This window comes from Fusarium flagelliforme (assembly GCF_020744385.1).
Source record: "Fusarium flagelliforme strain FIESC 12 MPI-CAGE-AA-0113 chromosome Unknown B0J16scaffold_2, whole genome shotgun sequence".
In the NCBI taxonomy this organism is placed as follows: domain Eukaryota; kingdom Fungi; phylum Ascomycota; class Sordariomycetes; order Hypocreales; family Nectriaceae; genus Fusarium; species Fusarium flagelliforme.
The window spans coordinates 2,579,053-2,602,347 of record NW_025763504.1 but is presented as its reverse complement, the minus strand read 5'-3'; the positions used below and the strand labels follow the sequence as shown (position 1 = coordinate 2,602,347).

The 23,295-nt window shown below is 50.0% G+C and overlaps 7 protein-coding genes across 7 annotated transcripts; 3 read left to right on the top strand and 4 right to left on the bottom strand.

Annotated features, from left to right (window-relative positions):
* The first annotated feature begins 253 nt into the window (after positions 1-253).
* Positions 254-1,328, top strand: B0J16DRAFT_333331 (uncharacterized protein). The gene is made up of 2 exons (XM_046126813.1): positions 254-654; positions 709-1,328. The coding sequence occupies exons 1-2, from the start codon at positions 331-333 to the stop codon at positions 937-939; spliced, it is 555 nt and encodes a 184-aa protein (XP_045986474.1). The 5' UTR covers positions 254-330; the 3' UTR covers positions 940-1,328.
* A 3-nt stretch (positions 1,329-1,331) lies between these two features.
* Positions 1,332-4,112, bottom strand: B0J16DRAFT_300068 (uncharacterized protein). The gene is made up of 2 exons (XM_046124552.1): positions 2,573-4,112; positions 1,332-2,523 (listed from the first exon to the last, which is right to left on the bottom strand). Exons 1-2 carry the CDS (start codon positions 3,730-3,732, stop codon positions 1,497-1,499), a joined length of 2,187 nt encoding a protein of 728 aa, XP_045986473.1. The 5' UTR covers positions 3,733-4,112; the 3' UTR covers positions 1,332-1,496.
* Positions 4,113-5,407: 1,295 nt separating this feature from the next.
* On the top strand, positions 5,408-6,330 carry B0J16DRAFT_316247 (Protoglobin-domain-containing protein; the record flags this gene model as incomplete). Its single annotated transcript, XM_046125303.1, has 3 exons — positions 5,408-5,507; positions 5,587-5,857; positions 5,907-6,330. The coding sequence occupies 3 exons, from the start codon at positions 5,408-5,410 to the stop codon at positions 6,328-6,330; spliced, it is 795 nt and encodes a 264-aa protein (XP_045986472.1).
* A 3,533-nt stretch (positions 6,331-9,863) lies between these two features.
* On the top strand, positions 9,864-13,287 carry B0J16DRAFT_62530 (glycosyltransferase family 20-domain-containing protein). Its single transcript, XM_046134194.1, has 3 exons — positions 9,864-10,118; positions 10,334-12,281; positions 12,331-13,287. The coding sequence occupies exons 1-3, from the start codon at positions 9,954-9,956 to the stop codon at positions 12,876-12,878; spliced, it is 2,661 nt and encodes an 886-aa protein (XP_045986471.1). The 5' UTR covers positions 9,864-9,953; the 3' UTR covers positions 12,879-13,287.
* Position 13,288: 1 nt separating this feature from the next.
* B0J16DRAFT_62594 (uncharacterized protein) lies at positions 13,289-16,020 on the bottom strand. The gene is made up of 6 exons (XM_046134195.1): positions 15,707-16,020; positions 15,220-15,650; positions 14,844-15,156; positions 14,448-14,782; positions 14,034-14,396; positions 13,289-13,982 (listed from the first exon to the last, which is right to left on the bottom strand). The coding sequence occupies exons 1-6, from the start codon at positions 15,860-15,862 to the stop codon at positions 13,451-13,453; spliced, it is 2,130 nt and encodes a 709-aa protein (XP_045986470.1). The 5' UTR covers positions 15,863-16,020; the 3' UTR covers positions 13,289-13,450.
* Positions 16,021-17,245: 1,225 nt separating this feature from the next.
* On the bottom strand, positions 17,246-19,829 carry B0J16DRAFT_62490 (uncharacterized protein). The gene is made up of 2 exons (XM_046134193.1): positions 19,204-19,829; positions 17,246-19,149 (listed from the first exon to the last, which is right to left on the bottom strand). Exons 1-2 carry the CDS (start codon positions 19,686-19,688, stop codon positions 17,454-17,456), a joined length of 2,181 nt encoding a protein of 726 aa, XP_045986469.1. The 5' UTR covers positions 19,689-19,829; the 3' UTR covers positions 17,246-17,453.
* Positions 19,830-20,327, bottom strand: B0J16DRAFT_62477 (uncharacterized protein). The gene has a single exon (XM_046134192.1). It carries the CDS (start codon positions 20,221-20,223, stop codon positions 19,972-19,974), a length of 252 nt encoding a protein of 83 aa, XP_045986468.1. The 5' UTR covers positions 20,224-20,327; the 3' UTR covers positions 19,830-19,971.
* Between the last annotated feature and the right edge of the window lie 2,968 nt (positions 20,328-23,295).

Below are 23,295 nucleotides of genomic sequence, written 5' to 3'. Positions count from 1 at the left end.
GCATTATGATATCTTTTTCTTCTCGAGACTTCCTCTAACCATACATATAAAATGTATATTGATAAGTGCAATGGGCGTTGATCTCGAATTGTTGGTTAACATTATTCGCATTTCGTATTTAAACTTTTAAAGTTCCCGTTACTCCACCCCCACTCTAACAGCCCAGTGCAGCGCATTAACTCAGAAGTGCCGGTAACCGATCCAAGCACAAGCAATCAACACCTGACGCCCGACCCTGTTAATCTGCAACGTCACTCGTGCAACTTTAATATTATCTCTCCATCCTCCTTCCAGACCAACTCAGACATATCAAAACAGCATCCTCTCAAAATGGCTGGGCATCAAGAATATTACGGCAATCAAGAGCAATATGGATATCAGCAATATCCGCCTCATCAACAACAGCAATATCCTCCGCAGTATCAATACAATGCGCCGCCTACATACGCGCCAGGCTACCCACCTCAGCAACCAATTTACCGACACACTCCTCGCCAGAATTGGGCTGTTACGACGGCGCGATCATTCAACATTGTTATTCCGGTGATCATTATTATTCTCGGTATCTGGTGGTCCATTAGATCATCGACATGTCCCAATAATGCGCCCATCGGGCATGAATGCTCCTGGCGGCTATGGGCCAGTCTTCCAGTGGTATGTTTCTCGTTCCATTCTCTTATCTTAAGTTGTAAAACTGACATCTCATAGGCATGTGTTGCGCTTCTTTGGGCTGTCGTGATGAACATCTCTGCGCGCCGCGCAACGCACTCAATGTCCCATGTCCCTGGTGTCGTCAACGCAGCTGTAGAGCTCATCATTGCGCTCGGCGCTACGGCGGGCTTTGCGATTCTCATTTACCACATTCAGAACTATGTTGTCTGGAGCAGGACCTCAGAGGCAATAATGATTGCTATGTTGGTGATACTAGCGTACGTATAGACTGTTTCTTTGAGTAAAGTAGTCCTAACCGAGAAACAGGCTCATCAGCTATGTTCTTTTTGCGTGGTCGATTTATGAGATGAGGTATTATCGAAAGCAGAGGGAGAATGCGAATAGCCATATTCCCATCTGAGCGCATGTTGGATGCCGATATGGTGATGCGGAGGGCGAGGAGAGTACGTACGCGCGATGGAGCCAACTGTGCCGCCAAGCCATGATATCATAACCTGGCGCCAAAGACTGGGCAAAGCGCTTGGTCAATAGTCACGACCAAAATATGAGGAAGAACACATGATGGGACTGAATAGCTTGCGCGGGCTCCCGGCATCTTTATTAGACCTCTAGCTCTTTTGCAAAATGGAGACCCTAGAATTACAATCTATGAGACTTTTCGTCCTGCACCTATACTATAGTTGACAAGCGCCACGCCAATCTCTTGGTATCATACAGAACCACTGCCTCTCATTAGCATCAATTCTTTTTCATCATGCTCGATAGTGATCTCATATCGTTATCGTCCAACATGCCACAAACGCCACGCTCCGTCCGGCTCTTCATTATAGGTTCCCAGCGAAACCTCCATTCGCTGCGAATCGTAGCTGATAATCGCGAAGATCCGCCCAGTGTCGGAGTTCCTCTTCCTCATCCTGAGACGTCATCTGTGATAGATCCTGTGCATCCATGCCTCCTCCGCTGCCGGCACCTGTCTTCTCAAGCTTCACTAGAATGTTGATCAACTGTGACAAGGCTTCTTCTGATTTGACTGCGAAAGGCCCCTTTCTCTCTGGTGCGTCGTTGAGGAGTGTTGACGCTACTTGGCGAATTTTGTTGATGAGGGATCCGCCGTTGGGTTCCATGTTTCGCTGTGAGATAGATCCCAGAACTGTGAGCAGATTCTGCACAATCAGTTCACGCTCTGCTGACATGAAATCGTGGATTTCCTTCTCGTCGGCATCCTGGGCCGCCTTTTCTTCCTCCGACTGACCCTCGATGGGGTTGGTATCCTGCTGCTGCTCCTGTAGGTGAACATCACGGAGGTCGAAATATAATTCCACGAAATAAGAACGAGTGGCAAGTTGTGAGACAAAGATGTTGGCCTTTTGGATCTCATACTGCAGATGGCGACGTCGGGCGGGTTGGTTCTTGATCACATTGCGCAGATCATGGGCTGGCTGGCTGTTAGGCCAAGCAGGAGGCGCATATTGCATGCCAGAATCGTCGAAGCTAGCTAGTGGGTTGGCCTCGACGCCGTGGTCGCCAAGCTGAAGCTCGGGTGGCAGATTATCGGTGATACTCTTGGCTGCAAGTAAACCATCGCGAAGAAGAATTCGCTGGTCCGCCCAAGGCAGGGTGCTCATACCATAAGCGAGTTCGAGACTAACAATACCGTTCATGGTAGTGTAAATATCGATCGCGAAGCGAAATCCAGTCAGGAGGGTAACACTACCGTCTTGTTGGTGGATGACTTCATTGGCAAGAACGCAAATGTCATCAACGTTTTCAGGATAAGCAGGGTAGGGAAGACTGGGTGTAGATGGTGCAATGACCATGTCCGCAGACGATGCACCAAGCTGCGCGAAGGACCTGAAGACGTTAGATGGAACTCATGACATAGATTGCATTATATACATACCGAATGCCGAGGAGTAGGCAGTAGAAAATGCGCTTTCCAATCTGATCCTTGACATGGTTGAATGGAAGAGGATCCGGTGAGCAGTTGTCGTTACCAAAGGTTGGTAGATCACCAGGGTGCTTAGGCCGATTGAAACCCAGCTCGCGAAGGAGGGTCAGGGTCTCAGCCATGAACTGGCCGGAGGCGTTCCACTGGTGAGTATACCCCGACGCCAGTCCCAAGAAATAGCTGGTCGCAGCATCATCAAGGGTTTTGGGTTGTTTGAGCTGCCATTTGCTCCCACGTGTTAACAAGGCAATCTCACGGCATTTTTCAACCATGACGATAGCTCGTGGAAATAGGTGGGTGCTGTGCTGTGCTTTGAGGTGCTCTCTCGCGCTGCGGGGAAAGGACGCAACAAGGGAACAGATCATACTTGCGAGCAGACCAAGAAACTCGGGCTTGGTGCGGTCCTCGCGGTTTGCGAACGACTGGCGGAACGTTGGCTCATGGGGGAAGGGCGCAAGTGGATGAATGTAGGTGAAGAAGTCGTCAACGAGAAGTTCCAAGACTGGCATAGGCGCAATGGACTCGGCATCGAGAACACCCTCAGTCGAGATGTTCATCAACGTCTTAGCCGCGGTCTGAGGTGAAGGAGACAATGACTCAAACACTGCTGCCGCCGCCGCAGCAGCTGGGATATCCGCCCGCGTACGCTTAGCAGCTTTCGCTGCCTCGGCGTGCTTGTTGGGTGGTCCTCGACGTTTCGTCTCTCGATTAAAGGTGCAATCTACACCAAGTTCTCGACAAGGTCGGCAGGGAATGTTACTGTCGTCGCACTTGACCTTGCGCATGCTGCACATATCACATGCACGTCGTAGGCGAGTCAGCTTGGGGTTGATGGTAGGATCACGCAGAACAGCTCCATTTCCAGGCATAAGCTGTGTCGACAAATCGGACGCGTGAGGGAGCCCTTCTTGGGGCGATTGATCCATGGGTTGATGCTGCTGCTGATGGCCGACAACCTCAGCGGCAGCTAGGGCGGCATGCTGCAGGCCCTGGGGACTGTTGATGATAGCATGGGCCGCATCGCTGGCAGCCTGCAGCATTTCAAGCCCATTACTTGCATATGCATGAGCCGTCGCGTGCGAGGATGGCGATGGTGGAGGTGAATCCGACATGTTGGAGAAAGCAGTCAAATCAGACTGCGCCGGGCCTGAGCCTGTAAAGGCGGCGGCGGAGCTCGGAGCTCAACTCGGTGGGCGGAACTAGAGTAAGCGGAGCGGGACCCTTGAAGACGGCGCCGGAGTGGACTGGTCTGGATCGGATCTGAATGGTCACGGCCTTTCGCGATGGCTGATTGTCGGCGGAAGCCCGGTTGTTGGAGGAGGTTGAGCCGAAGAGGAATTGGGAAATGTCTTGGGGGTTGTGGGTAATTTTCGGCTACCGGTGTGCCTCAGGCCTCAGTCACGAATCGCCTACCCTAAAGCCAAATCATGGTTAGAGTTCGTATGATAAAAATGTCTGAGGTTTGGATACTGGTTAATTAAATGAGATGTCACATAGGTAGTCTAAGCTAATTCATTTTCAGTGCTCGTAGCCCTAATCTTACAACCAATTTTGCTGTGCTATGTTGAAAAGTGATGTTAGCTTGCTCCAAATGTGACGTTTTCTTTTCAAAGCAAGGGTTAGCTTCCGTCACACACAAGTCTCAAAGAATGATGTTGGCTTGATTGAATAGAAAATGATGCTATATTTTGAAATTCACTATTTAAAGATGGGTGGTTCACAAACTAGTTAATACAACAATGTGCAAAAATTGAGTTGTATACTATGAAGATATGGATCGTATTCATTTTTGTCTTCAGGCGAGTATCAAGGATTCTACTCCCTGGCTCACGATCGATACACGCGGGATACGACTTAATCCTGAAACAGTCTCATCGCGTAGATCTCGAACGATTGTCTGAAAGATGGGATTGTCTTGCATAGTTGTCATGCTTCAGGATGAGTGTCGCAATCCGCCGTTTGCAACCGAAGGATGAAGAGAAAGGATGCACCAATCACAGTAGACGGATTTCCTTTTGTAAACCAGGGTCACCAATGATCACCCCCGCAAACCGCCGTTACCGATCCATGGATATCCACTTGTAACTGTCAAACTAGAGACAACATTGCTTGCTAGACATTCACATTCATGTTAGACCTTACCTAGACATGATAATACACTACCATTAACTGTCATGCTCCTTACCTATTGGTCAAACAGATACAGTATTCTAATACAGTGATTCTTCATCTCATCTCTTCTCGGGTGCGTCCGGCTGACAACTCCCTCCCCAACGACATCACGGACCCTGGAAAGGCCCCACCATCAGCCCATGGGCTGATTTATCGACCTGGCGTGATCGTTCACTTCAGCTACCAATACAAAACACAGCGGAGCAAGGCGAGACTCGGGGAAAGGCCTCTCATGTCATGAGAACGCGTATGGTGAGAGGGAAATATGAAAAAGCTGTCATGGACAAGGGACTGAGGGGTACAAGGGGAAAGCGAATAAATACCATGGCCGGGCTGCCATCTCGTTTCTTGACTTACATGTATACTTGATCTGCTTATTGACCTTTTACCGGAATTCATCGAAATTCGAATATTGCCTTTAATCACGCGATAAACCTGAGCTTTGTTAACAATCAGTGACCTCGGCTTTGCCCCAACGAACAACACCAGTCTCGACCAGCGACTTGATCTAAGCAGGATCACCATCCCAGAGTCGCAAATACCATTGCGAAAAGCTCACCAGCAGCTTGAATCAACCGGACTCCAACTACACAAAATCACAGCACCATAGCCAAGATGAATTCACGACCTATGAAGCACATCGATCGCGAGGATCTCTACACCAACCTCGAAGCTCGCGTTCAATACCTTCACTCCTTCCTCGACTTCTCAAGCCGTACGTGCCACCAACGAATATCCCAGTATCGTCAAGCGCAAGGTCAAACTGCAGTAAAACTAACACCATATGTCTCCAGGCGATATCGAAGCTCTCATTACCGGCGCAAAATACGTCAAGGCTCTTATCCCCGCCGTCGTCAACATCGTCTACAAGAAACTCCTCCAATATGACATTACCGCCCGTGCTTTCACCACACGTAGTACCTCCTTCGAAGGTCCTCTCGATGAGATACCGGACGAGAACAGCCCCCAGATTCTGCACAGAAAGATGTTTCTGCGCGCTTACCTGATGAAGCTGTGCTCGGATCCTAGCAAGATGGAGTTTTGGGAGTATCTTGACAAAGTTGGGTACGTCGCTTCCTCCCCCAAATAGATTAACATTGGCTAACAAGAACAGAATGATGCATGTCGGTCTTGGTCGCAAGCACCCTCTTCACATCGAATACGTCCATCTCGGCGTCTGCCTTGGCTTCATTCAAGATATCATGACAGAAGCTATCCTCTCGCATCCTCGCCTACATATCCAGCGCAAGACAGCCCTCGTAAAGGCTTTGAACAAGGTCATCTGGATCCAGAACGACCTCATGGCCAAATGGCACGTCAAGGACGGTTCCGAGTTCGAGGTTGGAGACTCTGATATCGAGATCGAGCGTGAAGGTTACCTACACGGAAAGCGCGTTATTGGTGATGCTAGCGGTTCTGGTTCTGACGATGAAGCTTCAGAGCAAGCGCCTCCATCAAGAATCCCGCATCCCAATGGTGCGTCGGGTGGAGGAGTGTGTCCCTTCTCGGGGATGGGTGCTCCAGCTGAGGACCAGTGATGGTCTGCATCTTGACTATGCTTGGAGCTCGAGCTCAAGTATGAGGACAATCATCTCTCAACAACATATATCTGGCGTTCATGATAATGACCTATTTGGGCGGTGGGCATGGGACATTTGGGGTTAAGGAAGTTTTTTTTGGTATACTTTTTTAGGATAGAGGATTAGTATGGGAATAGGAATATTCTGCAACCCTTTCCACTCATTTCCTCATCTTCACTTTAATGGACTGAGCACTTGTCTGTCGTCATTTGAGGTGTTTTTACGGCTGTAAGCCTATCGCAAATATTCGGACCAGATTTATTGGGTTCTATGACTTTCACGTGCCTCTATCTCATACGCGGGGCAGTTAAAATATTTGAAATTCAAGACCAAAAGTACAGCTTCAATGGATCCCCTTCAAGTGATTGTCCTGGAATTTCTCTCAAAGTTGCGTCATGCGGCTGGAGCTTTTGGTCCTCTATGGAGACCGCAATGGGTCTCACGATTGACAGATCACGATTGTTGAGTCTGGACCATCCGTCACATCAAGGTTCCTGGGCGATTTAAACTAGAGGCTCCATTCGATATTAATATGAGGCACATGATTGGATCGTGATAGGGCATCCGTAGCGGGATGACGGTAGTCATTGAGCTCCAGGAACCCCACAGAGGGGTTAATCCAAAGCTTGGAGCTGAAGAGGATCATAATATGGATGAGAGGCAGAATAAAGAAGAGGCATATTTGACAATTTGGGCAAACATTCAGATCAGGAATGCCTAATGTGTTGTTTCTTTGCTGCGCGTGTCAGTATCAGGCACTTGTAACGGGGTTGCCGGGCCGGGATGTCGAATCTTCAGGACGTTCCAGACAGTCTCGAACCTCTTGGAAACTCTTGTCAACCTCCAATGGCAGGTCTTTGATACACCACACGATCGGCCAAGGCGTAGAGGACGAACATGTCGGAAGAGTGAGACATAGAACAAAATCTCAGACATGCCATATTCGGAAGCTCCATGATAGGATCGCATGGACCTTACGAGGAGATTGCGTGTCTATAAGCAAGACAATGTGGATATATCTTTTGATATCAGGCAGCGATAGAACATGATAGAAAGGGGGGAAAAGAAGGGAAGATTGATGGTCTTTGTAAAATGGCTCACAGGTCCGTGGTTGATGCAAGCCACCATCGAAGATTGTACAGACAGCATGCAGAAAGGGTAACCAACCACACTTTTCCAGAGAGGTCACCCATGTGCATCGGATACTCACAGAAACATAAGTTCGGTAGAAACGTCCGAATAGAGCACATCAACTGCCGGGAACGTGCGGCCACGTTTGGCGGTGGATGGTTCATACAAAGAATGCAATGAAGAAGGCATGATATGGATGAAAAGTCAATGGCCCGGCCCGTGAATGGCGCGTGTGTATTTTCTTTCCAGTGACTGGATTACCCTGTGTCAATAAAACGGCGGGGGAGGGGTGCTACAGCTCCCGGGGGATTAGCCCCGGATGCGGGTTTGTTGAAGCGGCTAATGTTGGAGGAAATGCGCACCACCTTTTAGTTTTAGTGAAAGTGGGATGCTGTAAATGCAGCGTCATATTTCACCAAAGAAACATCAGAAACCCAGAAGCTTGGACACAAAATTGGGCAACGCGTTGTTTTATATCCTGTGTTTTGTTGAATAGTAGACAAGATCTCCATAGACATGACTTCTACATACATGATTCTGCAAGGTAGTATCTCGGGAGTGCATCTCCGTTCAAGACAAAGTCTCGACTCACCGTCTTTTGAACAACTCATTTGGGTGTGTTGACCGTTGACTCGCTTCCCATTCTTTTACGTTACCTACTGTACTGTACTGGACTATCTTTAGCTGGTGCCTGTGCCGTGCCGTGGTGAGGTGCTTGTTTATTCTTGGTGCCTTGTGGTGGATACTAGGTGGACTGCGACTGTGAGAATGGCATTGCATCTTATCCATCATGAAAGTGGAACTGTCGATGATGAATAGAGTTGGTCGATCTTGAAGATTTATTACCCAGGACTCTGGGACATTGGAGATTGACAATTTTAAGGACAATATTCTACACCTTCCCTAGACTCTTATGTCGTCTGATTTAACTTTTAGGTCAGGTACTTGAACAATAACCGATGCCATTGTAACGCCTAGCTCGACGCTATTGACAAAATAACGAAACACCAGTCTCCAAATGCTCAATGATCCAGCCAGGAGAGTGCTAACCTCTGACGTTGAGTAAAGGACATCATGGCTGAATAATGGTTTCATAAACAATTAATGTAAGCCCTAATAGCTGAGTAAGTTTCCCCTACTACTTCTCCACGTCCTGGAGAAACTCAATAAGCAATCAACGCCAATGTCGGCCGAATAAATCTCACGATGCCCCTCCCCCGCCATTTTTGTCCTCTCCCCAATTTCATGGGCACGGTCACATGGGAATAAACCATGCAGGGCCCCAGAGATATAATTCTTGCCACCTCACCATTATGATCTGATGCAGAAAGGATGTAGCTAATCGCAAAAGTCTCGACTGAGAGGGAATAAAATGGTGAGATGCACCTGCGCCAAGTCGTCCCGTGATGCCGAATCTGGCGGTGTTGAAGAGGTCCCAATGGATGTTGAAGATGATGTACGTTGCTGTAACGGTGTTGTGCGTGTTGAAAGCTAGGTACTGTACCTGGTTCTGGATTAGCCATTGAATGTCCGTCTGTACCTGATCGGCATCGACATTTTGGGCTCTCTCAAGTTGGCAGCTCAAGTCGATGGATCTTGGCAGTTGTCGGGCCTTTAGCAACTTTGCTCCGTCCCGTGAGCTAGAAGTGTGCTGAGGATTTGATAAGTGATGCTAAAGTTTAAACAAAGAGATCATATGAGTGGAATAAGTCTTTGATACTCTCAAAGTTGAACTGAGTTTATGTCATGATATTCATCTGTATCATAATTATTCACAAGCAGTCAAATCATGTCGTGAATATTGATTGCACTTGTTGAGACCCATAACGGTTAGTCTACCAGGTGTGTATACTGACTGACGCACTTCCAAGGCACCTTGGACCTTCATCATGGGTGCCCCACCATCAAGTGGGAGGTTCTGGTTCTGGCCTCGTCTCAGCAACACACGACGATGAATCGCCGAAACCGCCCGGACCGATTTGAGACTAAACCAGGCTCTCTCTCAGGTTAACTTAAGTTAGTTTGAGTGAGTGAACTGGGGAAAACCACCATCTAACGTCACCGTTACTGTTATCTACCTACCTGACCTACCTTATCAAACTTCTGTTCTCTCCCCTTCTCTCGTTCCTCTCTCTTCTGTCCCGCTCCATCCCTCCGACAACCTCTCTTCTTCCTCTTCCACATCTCTCCCTCAACCATTCTTTACTCACTGCGTAGCTTACATAGCTAAGCTTCAGCGTTCTTCTCTTCTTCCTCTTTGCTTTCCGCATTACATTGATCAAAGAAGACCTGCGCGCATTACCTACAACAAACTCCCTCCGCGCGAGAGAGACAGCGATCCCCTTCCTTCGACAATACAATTTTAAAGGAGACGCCAGCTGACAACCCTCCTCGTACTACGACTTTCCTATACCGAGCTCTTACTCTCATATCACATCATCATCAGCGAAATGGCTTCCAATACCGATAACACTGGCGGCGAGCCTACCTTGCGCCGTCGCGAGTCCTTGTCCGAGATTCGAGCTGCCAACCCCGACTTGGCTCTCAGCGGTAACATTATCTCGGCCACCTTCAACACACCGCACTCCTTTGTCTATCGAAAAGGCGGTGATTGGGTATGTAGACTAATTCCGCTTCACTTTCGCTTCCCTAAGACATCCATGGATCCTCATCTCGTATCAACTCGCTGGACTGGGGTCGGCTCTTTAGCTTGCATTCGCTTCCCCTCTTCTCCAACCAAAGCTCGAGCTCCCTGCCGCTTCCCCTCGCGCCCTATTCGTTCTGTCACATGAAAATTGAACCTCAGCTAAATTATTGTCTTTCTTTCTAGGACTTGAAATCTCGTCGCGGTCAATCCGCTCTCTTTGACTCCTTCGCATACCTCTCTTCTGACGCTACTCCATGGAACCACACCGTCGTCGCGTGGACCGGCGAGATCGACGCTCCCACCGATGACGTCGTTTCCTCACCCGGCACGCCCGCCCCAAACACTTTGGGTGCCACTTCTCTCAACGCCCTCTCCGCACCTGTTCCCATTGATGGTAACACGCGCCTACCGACTCCTCCCCCAATTGATGGTCTCTGGGTTCCTCGCGAGGACCAGGACCGCCTCGAGTACCGCTTGTCCCACAACAAGACTATCCGAACCTACCCAGTCTGGCTCTCCGATGAGTCTGAGGCCACCTCCGAGGGTATCCTTCTCAAGGACCAGGCCCGCTGGCGACGATATGCCGAGCATGATCTTTACACGCTTCTTCACTACAAGCAACATGAGCCGACCGACGGCCGACGTGAGCGTGTCCAATGGGCCGACTACTACCGCATGAATCAGAAGTTTGCAAACAAGATCATCGAGATTTACAAGCCCGGCGACATTGTCATCATCCACGATTACTTCCTCATGTTGCTTCCTAGCATGTTGCGACAGAGAGTGCCTAACATGTACATCTCGTTCTTCCTGCATTCACCCTTCCCCAGTAGCGAGTTCCTCCGCTGCCTGCCCCGTCGCAAGGAGGTTCTCGAGGGTGTTTTGGGCTCCAACCTGATCGGATTCCAATCTTACAGCTATTCTCGCCACTTCCTGAGCTGCTGTACTCGAATCCTCGGCTTCCCATCTGACACTCTTGGAATCGATGCTTATGGAACTCGCGTCCAAGTTGGAGTCTTCCCCATTGGTATTGATGCTACCAAGGTGGAGAACTTTGCTTGGACCGATGCTGTCACGGAAAAGTGCAATGCCCTGCGCCAACTCTACCATGGCAAGAAGATCATTGTCGGCCGTGACCGTCTTGACAGTGTCAGGGGTGTTGCTCAAAAACTGCAGGCTTTTGAGCGCTTCCTCGAGATGTACCCCGAGTGGCGCGAGAAAGTGGTCCTGATTCAGGTCACCTCACCCACCAGCGTCGAGGCAGAGAAAGAGGATATGGAGGACGACACAAAGGTTGCAACCCACGTCAACGAGCTCGTCATGCGCATCAACGGTATGTACGGTAGTCTGGGCTTCTCTCCTGTCCAGCACTACCCCCAGTACCTCAGCCAGAACGAGTACTTCGCCCTCCTTCGCGCCAGTGATATTGGTCTCATCACCTCTGTTCGTGACGGTATGAACACTACCAGTTTGGAGTACATCATCTGCCAGAAAGAGGGAAATGCTCCCCTCATTCTCTCCGAATTCAGCGGTACCGCTAGCAGTTTGAGCGACGCCATTCACATCAACCCATGGGATCTTAGCGGTGTTGCTGAGAAGATCAATGCTGCTCTCACCATGTCTGATGACAAGCGCTCGGAGATGCAGTCCCGCCTTTATCGCCACGTTACCGAGCACAATGTTCAATCCTGGATCACCAAGTTCATTCGTAAGGTCTATAATGTCCTCGGCGACACCAGCTCAGCAAACTCGACGCCCCTCCTCGACCGTGCTCTTCTTCTCACACAATACCGCTCCGCCAACAAGCGTCTATTCATGTTCGACTACGACGGTACCCTGACACCTATTGTGCGCGAGCCCAGTGCTGCCGTGCCATCGGAGCGCCTCATCCATACCCTCGAACTGTTGGCTGCTGATCCTAAGAATGCGGTCTGGATCATTTCGGGACGAGACCAGGAATTCTTGAAGCAACACCTTGGCAACAACACCCGTCTTGGATTCTCAGCTGAGCACGGTAGCTTTATGAAGCACCCTGGCTCAGATGAGTGGGAGAACCTGGCGGAGAAGTTCGATATGGGATGGCAAGCTGAGGTGATGCAAGTCTTTCAGAAGTACACCGATAGAGTTCAAGGTTTGTTTCCCGATGATTTAATCACCAAGGATATACTGACGTGATATAGGTTCCTTCATTGAGCGAAAGCGATGCGCCCTGACATGGCACTACCGATTGGCCGATCCCGAGCAAGGCTTGCACATGTCGCGAGAATGCCATAAGGAGCTTGAGTCGACCGTTGCTTCCAAGTGGGATGTGGAGGTGATGCCCGGAAAGGCGAACATCGAAGTCCGCCCTACCTTCATCAACAAGGGAGAGATCGCGAAGCGCCTCATTACTATGTACCACACCCCTGGCACCGCCGACGATAACGCCGGCACTGGCCACCTCGAGTTTGCGCTGTGCATGGGAGATGATTTCACCGACGAGGACATGTTCCGCAGTCTTAACGCAGCTTCGGGCCCTGTTCTTGACGCCAACCACGTCTTCACAGTCACCGTTGGCGCTAGCACAAAGGTCACGCTGGCCAAGTCTCATCTTCTGGAACCAGAGGATGTGATTGAGTGTGTTGCCCTCCTGGCAGGCGTCCAGGATCAGGGCGAGCGTCTCGGTGAAGTGAACCTCGGCGCGCTAAGCGCTGTCGAGGGACACGTTCCCGCGCAGCAGGAGATGTAATACTGGCAAGCACGAGATGGAAATAATATTTTGCAGGCGTTTCTGGACAAGACGATGATGTGCTATGATAGACGGGTGACGAGGCGTACGGGATGGCTAGTACGGAGGACAAGCAGGATATGGAAAATAAGAGACAGCAGGTATGGATGATGTGCTACTGAAGGATATTCTTGGAGTATTCATGATAGCTATTGCATATGTCAATGATAATGAGCTGAAAGCATTTACAGAGTTATTGACTACAAGATGTTTCCAGGTGAAAATAGCGATGAGGTTTTCGTGGATTTGACGCTTCGCATATATTCTTGATATTCTTTAAGCACGCAAACCGTCTCACTATTCTTAACAAAGAGAGGACCTTCAGGATAATGTCACATACTCCTCTGTTCACACAGGTCAATCAATCACTCACTCTGTATTGTAGTCTCCAGATATGGTCTCCAAAGTTGCCATAAAGTTCAACTTGCCTTTCGTCTATCTATAGTACAGTCCTGCGCGTCGCCGCGGTGACTTATCTAACTCAAACAGCTCCAAAAGAACAAAACATTCATATATGCGTGATGTGCATAGATCTAATCCACCTCTGCTTTACTGGGTGCCAACGCTGAAAGTAGTCCCGTCAACGAAAACCGATCCTCTGTTGCCTCAGAGGCTTTCTCAGATATAACTGTATGATCTCTAACCTTGATATCCGTCAACTCCGCAACTCCTTCCCCCTCTCCATGGGGCATATACTCCTTCGCATACGAAGGCAAGTTTATTCCCTTTTCTTTGACAACAGACTCGATAGAGTACAGAACCTTTTCGGCAACGGGAAAGGCTTCGTTGAGTTCGAGAAGGGCGCGACAGGCTTTAATGAAGGTTTCGAGTTGGATGGGGCTTTCTTCGACGACGAAGAGGACGCGGAAAGCACAGACAGAACTTGCTTGGATGAGCCAGTGTTCGTTGCGGAGGGTATAGAGAGTGCGGAAGTGCCAGATTGTTGACATGGCATTTGTGGCATGGGCGTAGGTCATTGATCGTGGGTTAAAGGGACCAAAGGTTGTTTTGGGAACACTGTCGAATGGCTGTAGAATGCTGATGGCTACAAGATCCGCGCTGAGACTGGATGAAGGTCAGTATCGAAGAAGCCCCCGGCTTCGTAAGGATGCTTACTGTAAGAGAATAGCAGCGGGAAGGACCGCGTTCTCAGCTCTCAAGGGTTCTGGCAATGAGAATTTCCACTCCATTAGTGAAGAGTAGAGCTCGAGCGCTCGTCCGGCGTTAAGAGAAGGCGAAACACCTTGTTCCATAGGGATGATGAAGTCGAGCACTTGCTCGGTGAGCTCGGTGAAAGTACATTCGGCGTCAAAGATCTCGCGCTTTAGTGACCGTTGAGGCGCCACAGACACAGGATATGGAAACCACCAATACTCGGGGTTCTCCTTTCTGTTGAGCGGTGCCCCATCTTCTTGCCATGTCTTTTCACGCCTAGGTCGCTTTATCACAAGACGACGACATAGTCCATGCATTGGCTTCCTAATCATATGTGTCAGATTGGTTGACTCCCTCAGCGAGCGTACGACTTACCAATCCCAGACGTAGAACCCCCATTGAATCCAAGACAGAGCGTGGGCTTCGGCACGCTGTCTCGAGCCCGCAATGGCCGTATCCGTCGAGCGCTGGATATCATCAAGCTGAAGCGCCTTATACCGCTGCTGCATTAGAGTATGAAACTCAAGTGATGTTTCTCCATCGCCTAAAGCACCTTCATAGACATACATAAGCGCCATACCCTGCGTAACCGGTAGCGAGGGACGTGTATCTTCGAGCTTTAAACATCGTATAGCTTCTTGGGCGAAAACACGACCTCTCGTGCTGAGTTCGCCTGGTATGCTGAATGTCGCGGAGTTGGTAGAGTACAGCTGCAATTTCACGGTTAGTCAAAGATCAGGCCACAAAGTCGATCGCGTATAGCCTACATACGCAGCTAACGGCTAAAATAGCATTGACAAGAAATGGCGAGCAGAAACGGAGTTCTGAAGGCGCGCCCAATGTCGTGGGGTCGAGGTTCTTAAGGTCTTCCTCGAATATCGTTCTATCGATGATGCGGTTACACACTGTATCCCATGCCCAGAACAGAAGCATCAAATGACTTAGAAGCTTATCGTCGTGGTAGGCGTCTGTCCATTTTGAAAGCGGCAGTGTATATCCTGGCAGATCGATGAACACGTCTTCGGAAGCTCTTCGTTGGGTATCTCGCCAGGCCTCCTCAAAGATATAGCCGGGATGATCAGTTCTAAATGGTTTTAGATCTTCTGCATACGACTATAGGCAACGTGCAGCTTCATCTTCTACTTACGGGGCCGTGAGTCTGGGCTGCTGCGTTCCAGCAATGCTGGCACGAGCAGCAGAGAAAGTTGACGAACTTGCGCTTCCGGATGTAGTGGCGCTGTTCGAAGTATTGGCACTGTCATTTCGTAGTAGAGGATTCTTCTGCTGTTTCGATACCGTGGAGGTATTGTTCTGCTTGGTCAAATTCCTTACTGGCATGTCTTCGGTGACGGCCCTGATATCTTGCCCAGCCCGTATCCTACGCAGAATCTCATCTGTCTCGTGTGGTTCATTAGTCTTGAGAGATGAGTATAGACTCTCGTGATTGGTCACACGCTCCTGTAGTTCGTCATGCTTTCTCTTCAAGGCCAAGGCCTCTGCTTCGAAAGGGTGGCTCGCATATTGACAGTCGCGCCCACCAGCCTTACAAGCTGAGCATTTCGGTCTCTGCCCATCGCACTATCCAAAACCCAGTCAGTGATTGCACAACTAGTGATGGGTATGTTGCCGTATACCTTTGCCTTTCGCTGCCTACAAGCTTGGCAGGCCGTCTTAACGGAAGTTCGTTTGGGAATGTTCAGTTTAAAGGGCGGTTTTGAGCCAGGAGGATCATCACGAGTTGGGCCTGGTAGTAGAGGGCGTAGTCGGCCAGAAGCTGCACTATCTTCCATCTTTATGGCTCTTGAGAGGAAGAAGTGGTGAAGGCAATGTAGGGTTATGAGGTGCGAATGATGCGATGGGTTTAATGTGAGCAGCGATCAGCAACTGGGATTTCACTTACAGTACTGTACTATACGTGATCTGTCATGGTATTGTTAAACCCGACGACATTCTGCCTGTATATGATGTATCGACGACGTCACTCTAACCCCAACCCGGCCCAGGCCCGGAGCTTTTTGTTAAGCGAATATGACCTCTAGAATCTGAGACTCAACTGTCAAGAGCCACTTTATCGCCATACAAATTGCGGGGTTCGACATTTATCTCTCAAATCTGTCGTCGTCTGCCCAAAAGGATAGATTGCCTAGGTAGGTAGGTAACTATACAGATGCCGGGTCCAATGTTGATGGCATTTAAAAACCGTGGTCTTCGACTATCGCATCGAAATATGCCTACTTGCTCTTTCAGGGATACAGACAACAGGTCCCCCTTCACAAATCTAGATCAGAAAGATTGGTTATCGCCGAAACATAGACCCGCACCACCACAATAAACCGATTTTGGAAACTGATCGACATACCAATTTATGGTAGCGATTGACATGAACCCATTGGAGGGTACCTTGGTCACCATGCTCAAATATATAAGTCGTAATTCAGCTTTCATTACAACCCAGTTTCACGCCTGGGCAACACTATCATAACTATGAGACATCATCATAACTATCAAAAACTGGGCCTCCTATTCATCAATCTGTAAACAGAGCCGAGACTCCATTGCCAAACCAACTACTCCATAACAAGGAAAGGTCGTGATAATCCTGAGAAACAAGTCTAAGCCAATCATCTTGATAAACGCCAATAGAAACGCTGTAGTCATAGGGTATCAAATTCAAGCCCATCCTCCAATCCCGCTAGTGAAAAACGTCTCCATAACGTCTTGCGACACCCTCTGACTGAATCGAGTCCAACTTATTGCAGCTGTACTCAACGAGGGTAAGTGTGCCGTCATCGTCAGGGTAAGAACCAGGCCAGGCTTGTCCAGAATCGGTGGACTGGTCTGACATTCCCTTTATTGTCATGTTACCCAGGGTACCATGTCGATGCACAAGGTCGTTGTCCGTCGATTGCAGACCATACCAGGTTTGATGGAGAAATGAGTCGAGAAACCCGTAATCAAAACTCATAAAAAAAGAACGATCGTCGTAGGAACCAATCTAACAAAACCAGTTTGCCCTACAAAATCGCGAGGTCCAGACAAGTCGCCCTGATCAAGTAGAGGTCGGCTCTTAAATCTACCTGACGAGCTGATGTGCTAACTGTTGTCGTGTCCAAAGGGAAGGTGTCGGTTCCAAGGTGGGGGAATTCGTCGTGTAACCAATATAAAAGAAATCATGCTCGTGTATCATTTAACTAATTCATGCCCGTAACGTGCTTCTTTTCCGCTTCCGGGTATAAAGTCAAGTTGCACTGAATTCAAGGAAATAGGTCGTAAAGTCATAAAAGTCATCGTCATCTCGAAACGACAGGTGCGGATTAAAGAGACGCAGGTAAGTCACTGCTGTGCGAACAGTCATACTGAAGCCAGAGAACAGCCCCTAACTCAGTACGCTTTGGCGGTCGAACCTTCGCTTGTTGCAACAGCAACCAAGGCCTCCAGTCGTCCCAGGGAACCGTTACTTCCCGGCCGTCCTTGTTGCTGCTGTTGCTGTTGCTGCGGATGCTGCGGGTGTTGTGGGTGCTGAACCTGCTGGTACTGGTGTTGCTGGGGAGGTTGCTGGGACTGAGGGGCCATATGTTGCTGCGGATGTTGATATTGGTGATGAGGCGGGGCTTCCTTTACTGGGAAGCCACTGAAACCGGTAAAGTTAGGGTGCACCATTCTGTCAACATGGGCCAATCGCGGGTCCTGCTGCTCCTGTGGCATTCTGCCGTCTCTTTGCACAGGCACGGGTCCATGATACCAGCCCCGCCGTTTGTTTTCTCTAGATGTTGTTATGGAAGGCGCCGACATGGTGTGATGGTGCAGAGATCGCGGCGCGGATGTAGGCTTAGGTCCCTGATATACTGGTGGCCGCTCCTCGAAGCGAACCGTGGGAGGATTGAGCCGCACATGCTCTGCCTGAGCCTGAACCGCCTTGTTCGCCTCCGAGGCCCATGAACCAGCACTATCACGAGGCGGCGTATTATGATTGATGTCAAGGCGATTGAGGCCACGCTGGATACTGGCGTCGTACATGTTCAGATTCCGTCTCTCGTCTATCGGGGTCTCGGGAAGATGTGGTTGATAGGAAGCGCGCACGTGGGATTCGGCATCGACCATCATTGGCGAAGGCTGTCTCCTGGATGGAGTAGGAGGACGAGGTGGGAGGGGATCGAACGACTCAATTCCAGGTAGGCGGAATGAAGACTGAGAGTTGGAGGGATTCGCGATCGGGGGTGGCGGGTTCGGACGGACTGAGGACTGATTCACAACGGAGCTTAGCTGACTCGGATTTCCATTAATGTTGCGGCTGTCTGGATGCCAGGTTCTTCGGCGCCAATCGCTTTCAGATAGCGACTCTCTGCGAGGCCACTGAGAAGTCGCGGCAGTAGGGGATGAAGGGATGCCGTTACTGGTTGGCGGAGGAGCACCCACATTCGAAGCATTGGCAGGGCCAGGGTTGGGTCCAAGCATCATAGGCCGTCCTAGTGTACCAAGAGATTGGAATGGATTGTTTCCTGACGGAACACTCAAACGGCGGCCCGGTGTACGGGAGCCCGTGGTATACATGCTATGAGATCGTGAGTGTGAGGTAGCTGGGGACGAAACGCCAGGTCCCCATCGAGGGCTGCTCTGTCCAGTCGAAAAGGTAGACGAAGTAGGGGTTCCATATTCGCTTGGTGAAACGGCTCGGTATTGCGGCAGTCCGCCGTCCATAGAACTCCTGTAAGATTCGAATGATAGCCGCGAGCGAGGATCAGCCATGACCAACGGTGGTGGTCGCCGCCTAACGTCTTGGGCACTATAAGCAGAGCCAACTGAGCTAACACTAGTAATACTCGATGTCGATAGTGACTTGGAATGCCCTCGCTGAGGGCCTCCTGCACTGCCACCTGTCGATGCTCTTGCTCGGTTGCCAGCTTGCCTTACCCGGTCTGGGCGCATTTGCCGTTGAAATCGGGAGCCCGTTGCCGCTAATGAATCCATGGGAATATTCTCGTTAACGTGAACCGTCTGTGCGTGTTGTCTCAGATTGTCGAGTCTCGAAAAGCGGCGTGAGCAGTGACATTGGAACGGCCTTTCACCTGTGTGTTTTCTAAAGTAACCAGTCAGCACCACGAAGATCGCCCAAATCTGAATATTTACTGACCTGATGTGCCTGGCCAGGTGCTCGCTGCGTGTAAAGCTCAGATTGCAAGGCGGGTAGTCTGTGCAATAAAAGCGCTGCGACTTCTTCTTCTTACTAGAGCGTGGCCCATCTGCGCCGACACTCTCATCGTCAGACCCAGCACCGTCGTCGACAGTACCAGTCTCTTCATCGGAATCATCCATATCTACATCCCCCGAATCGCCTGATTTGTTTGAGTGCCGTGAGTCGTGACGCCGAGGCATCTTTGGTTTGAGTGGTTGTTCGGGTACCTGGATTCCCTGTGGAAATGGACTCGAGGGAAGAGGCTTCTGACTAGCCATGTTAAATGTAGCTCTCGTAGGGGTTGTACCATCTTCGGCGGGTCTTGATGAGTGTGATTGAGGAGCTGTGTTGGGTCGAGGAGTTGCAGACGATGGGCCCATGACGTCTTCTCGGGAAACTGTCATGGCCAGCGGTGAATTCACTGGTCGAAAAGCAGCCGCCATTGCGACAAAAAGTCAAAATCGATATTTGGCTGCAATACTACAAATACCAGTGACGCTTTTGCCGTTCCGCAGAGTCACCTTTCGGGAGCGGGCAGGAAAGATGCCCGTAGGGGTGCGACGTCCTGGTCGCACAGGTACAAGGAGAAGTCGGTCGGGTAATCGTTATCCACGGCTATATAGTGCTGTCGGGACTGCGTTATTTGCACTCGTATGCGCCAATAATTTTAGTGAGGCTGAGGAATGCAAGACAATCGGAAGAACTCAGCAGAGGGTGCGGTTCGGATTATGACGGCCAGGCGCAGGCAACCCCGGTGGACAGGACGAAGGCAGGCTCCTTAGAATTTGGGGGGAGATGGAGATAAAAAGTAATATGCCGCCAGAAAGTAACAAGACACGCACACACAGGGCGGGACAGGTCAATGCTGGACGTTAATCCCGGATGGACGAGGGATGGGAAAATATGTAAGGGGTTAAGAGGAGAGACAACGAGGATGCAGAAAGAGGGAGCGTGTGAGAGTTGTAAGAGGATGAACATAGGCGTTCTCAGACTCCTACAGTACAGTACCCACGACGTGCTAAGGCCCGCCTCAGAGCGTGCGAAATGCCGGCGGGGGAGGGAGGCGTGCGTAGTGGTGATGCAAGCGAGCCAAGGCCAGGGCCTAGATCCATAAAGCAACACGGACCAGAATAAGGTGAATTAATATTGTTTGGATGGATGACAGCTGCGAAAGTGATACAATCTGTCAGACCTGTGAGTCTCTCTGTATCTTCAGCACCACGCTTGGTAGTTTCAGTTTGAACTCGTCAACAAGTGACCAAAAAGCAAGTGTTGAAACTGTATGTAAGTAAACGGTACAGTAGTGACAACGTAAAACCCAACGTGCGTGACGCAAAAGAAAAAAAAGGTTGACAGTTGCAACAGGTGAGTCGAGACAGGGGCACAGAGGGGAAAAGTGGAAGGGCCGCAGGGGCAAGCGTGGCGATGATGTATGTCTATGGTTGCTTTCCACCCCAAATCGATTGTCTCTGTGGAGTCCGGATCCGGGATGGATGCATGGAGGCATGGATCGAGTCGAGTCGCCCAACTCTCTCTTCTTGTTTTCCTTACACTAGGACGGAGTCTTTGTTAGTCGCGTTGTCCGACCAATCAGTCTAGAGACCAGCCACTTCACACAGTTGTCCCTGCTCTTGTCATGCTCATCGACCCGGATCACCGCAGGTGGAAAGACCGACAAGAACCTAATTCTCTAGGGCTTCAGCTGGCTGTAAATCAAGCCTGGCACTGGGTGCCATCAATCTTGAGTTTCGCTGGGCGAGGAGCTCTGGGCTCGGTTCACACGGCGCCAACGACCTTCTGCGTCTCCGCTTTGCCAGTTTGCGACCGATCACAGCTCGACTTGTGACTTGTCTCGTGGGAAATCCTTACAGGGCAGGGCACCGCCGGCTTTGGTGGGGAGCGTGTAGCAGGATGAGTCGATGCTTGTCACAGATAGAGGTCTCCGTATTTTGAGCGGTGACTGTTAGGTGAGATGGGTGTGTATGGAATTGCGCAAGTAAGAACAAACCTGGGTACCTGTCGTACCCAGGCGCGCGGGTCCAATATCCAGCACTGGCTTCAAACAACATGTGCAGAGTGACTGGAGTCGCACAACACCTTGCTGAATAATTACACTGTTTGAGGGCACACAGAACAACAACTCATGCCAGTCAGAGACGTCAGGTACAGGTCACCTGCACTGTTGAGCAGGGGGCGGGCCAGGTACATAGCGCCAGCATGTACCTGATATGACCCATGCTAGGCATAACCCTGCAAGCGTTGCAGCTCGATCAACCAACAAGCTGCAAGCTAGTGGTAAAGCAAGCTGACGGTCGACAGCCCGACCAAGGGTGATGTGAACATGAGGGTTCCAAACGACTCCAGTGAGATACCATATCCAGCAATCATCTCTCTGTTCTATCATCTCAGGCCATGTGGATCGGATCATTGAAACGAGAATAATCTGCTGGTCAAAAAGCCCACGGCCGGACCAGCCTCTGTTCATACCTTGGATCAAATTCTAGGACATCGCCAACCGAATTAGGGCCAGCATACATGCGAGGGGTTGGTTTCTTAGCCTTGGGTGGGTCTAGGGAGCCATGTCAGCGAAGGTTGTAGGCGGCGCTTTGATAGTTTGACTCACTAGGGACCCCCAATCTGCCGCTGTGCGATGGTAAAAATAAACCTCGCGCCAGCTGCATGGTGAACCAAAAACCTGTGCTTGACTCGAAGCGAAGCCGTCCCTGGCCGGCCGCAAGGGGCCGTGATGGGGCCTTGGCGTTCACCTCGCAAGTTCCCATTCTTTTTCCTACTTACCGTACCGACAATAATACGGTTCCGGCTTCTAATCAATCTGTAGGGATAGTTTGACAATCTTGTTCCTGGTTGCTACGGACACGCTTGTGGCATATCATATCATGTTCACTTCAACACATCGCCGATATCAGACCGTACAAGATTGTATCTTGGTTACTAGACGGCGTCCTGGACAGGTCATCTAGGTGGCCAGGCTGTCCATGCATTCTAATCCAATACATACCCCTCGCCGCATCCCTAATGCCCAGCATTTTGCTGTATTCGCTCGATTGATGATAGGTTGAAAAGCATAGTTGTGCCTGGATCCTGCTGGTCGGTGCCCGTGGGCTTTGGGATTCAGGTCGACGATGAAAAAAGTACAGAGTGTGGGGAAAGGTAAGCTTAGAGTGTGACCTTTTCTCACGTTCTCATAAAAAAAGACATATTGAAATGTCTCTGCTGCATCGCTATTCGCTTCCAATGTTGCGGTCTGAAACCAGACATGGCTTTAGGTAGAATGACAACAAGGGCTTCGGACAAGAGCTCACTCAAAGTCCCAACGGTGCCAACCCGTTGGGCGCAAGCAATGACGTGAAATCTCGCAAAGAATACATATGGATTTACCACGGGTAGTGGTCAAGTTGAGGGTCGTTTTGACAGGCTCTGGTAGTTCGCTGCTTGAGGCTAACTATCGATTCCGAAGTTGCCGTACATAAGTCAGACCCAACCCAATGCTGACATTTTATGACGCATTGAAGCTTCCATGATAGCAGTCTTTGTTCTTTTAGCAAATGCTAATTGTTCCGAGTCTCTCCCCATAGTGGTGAGGGAGAGAGGTGCCCTATGCAGATCGAGTGATACCTACGGACTACTTTTGCATGCTCCAAAATGTTTGCTTGCATGTAGTAGTCTGTGTCTCACGGCGGTGTGTGTTTGTAGGTGAAGTAAACTAAGTGGATCGCGGTCAAAGTCAGGCACTTTCAACCCGTACCAAACTATGTCAACTTGTACTCTTGTGCCTGTCCAGGAGGCCTGGACACACAGCGTCGTGGCAGATATATGGCATCAAGGTTAAGCATGGCTGGGACAATATTGCGATGCCAAAAATCATGGAAGAAAATCTCAAGTCCAAGCCAGTCAGGGTCGTGCACCATCCGTACGTTGAAAGAGGCGCACAACATAAAGCCGAGGCGTGTGGAGAGAGTAACGCAGCTCGCGTTTGCGTTTCTGCAAGTTGTAGGTAGACGCAACGCTTGCAGCTTGGGAGGAATGCAT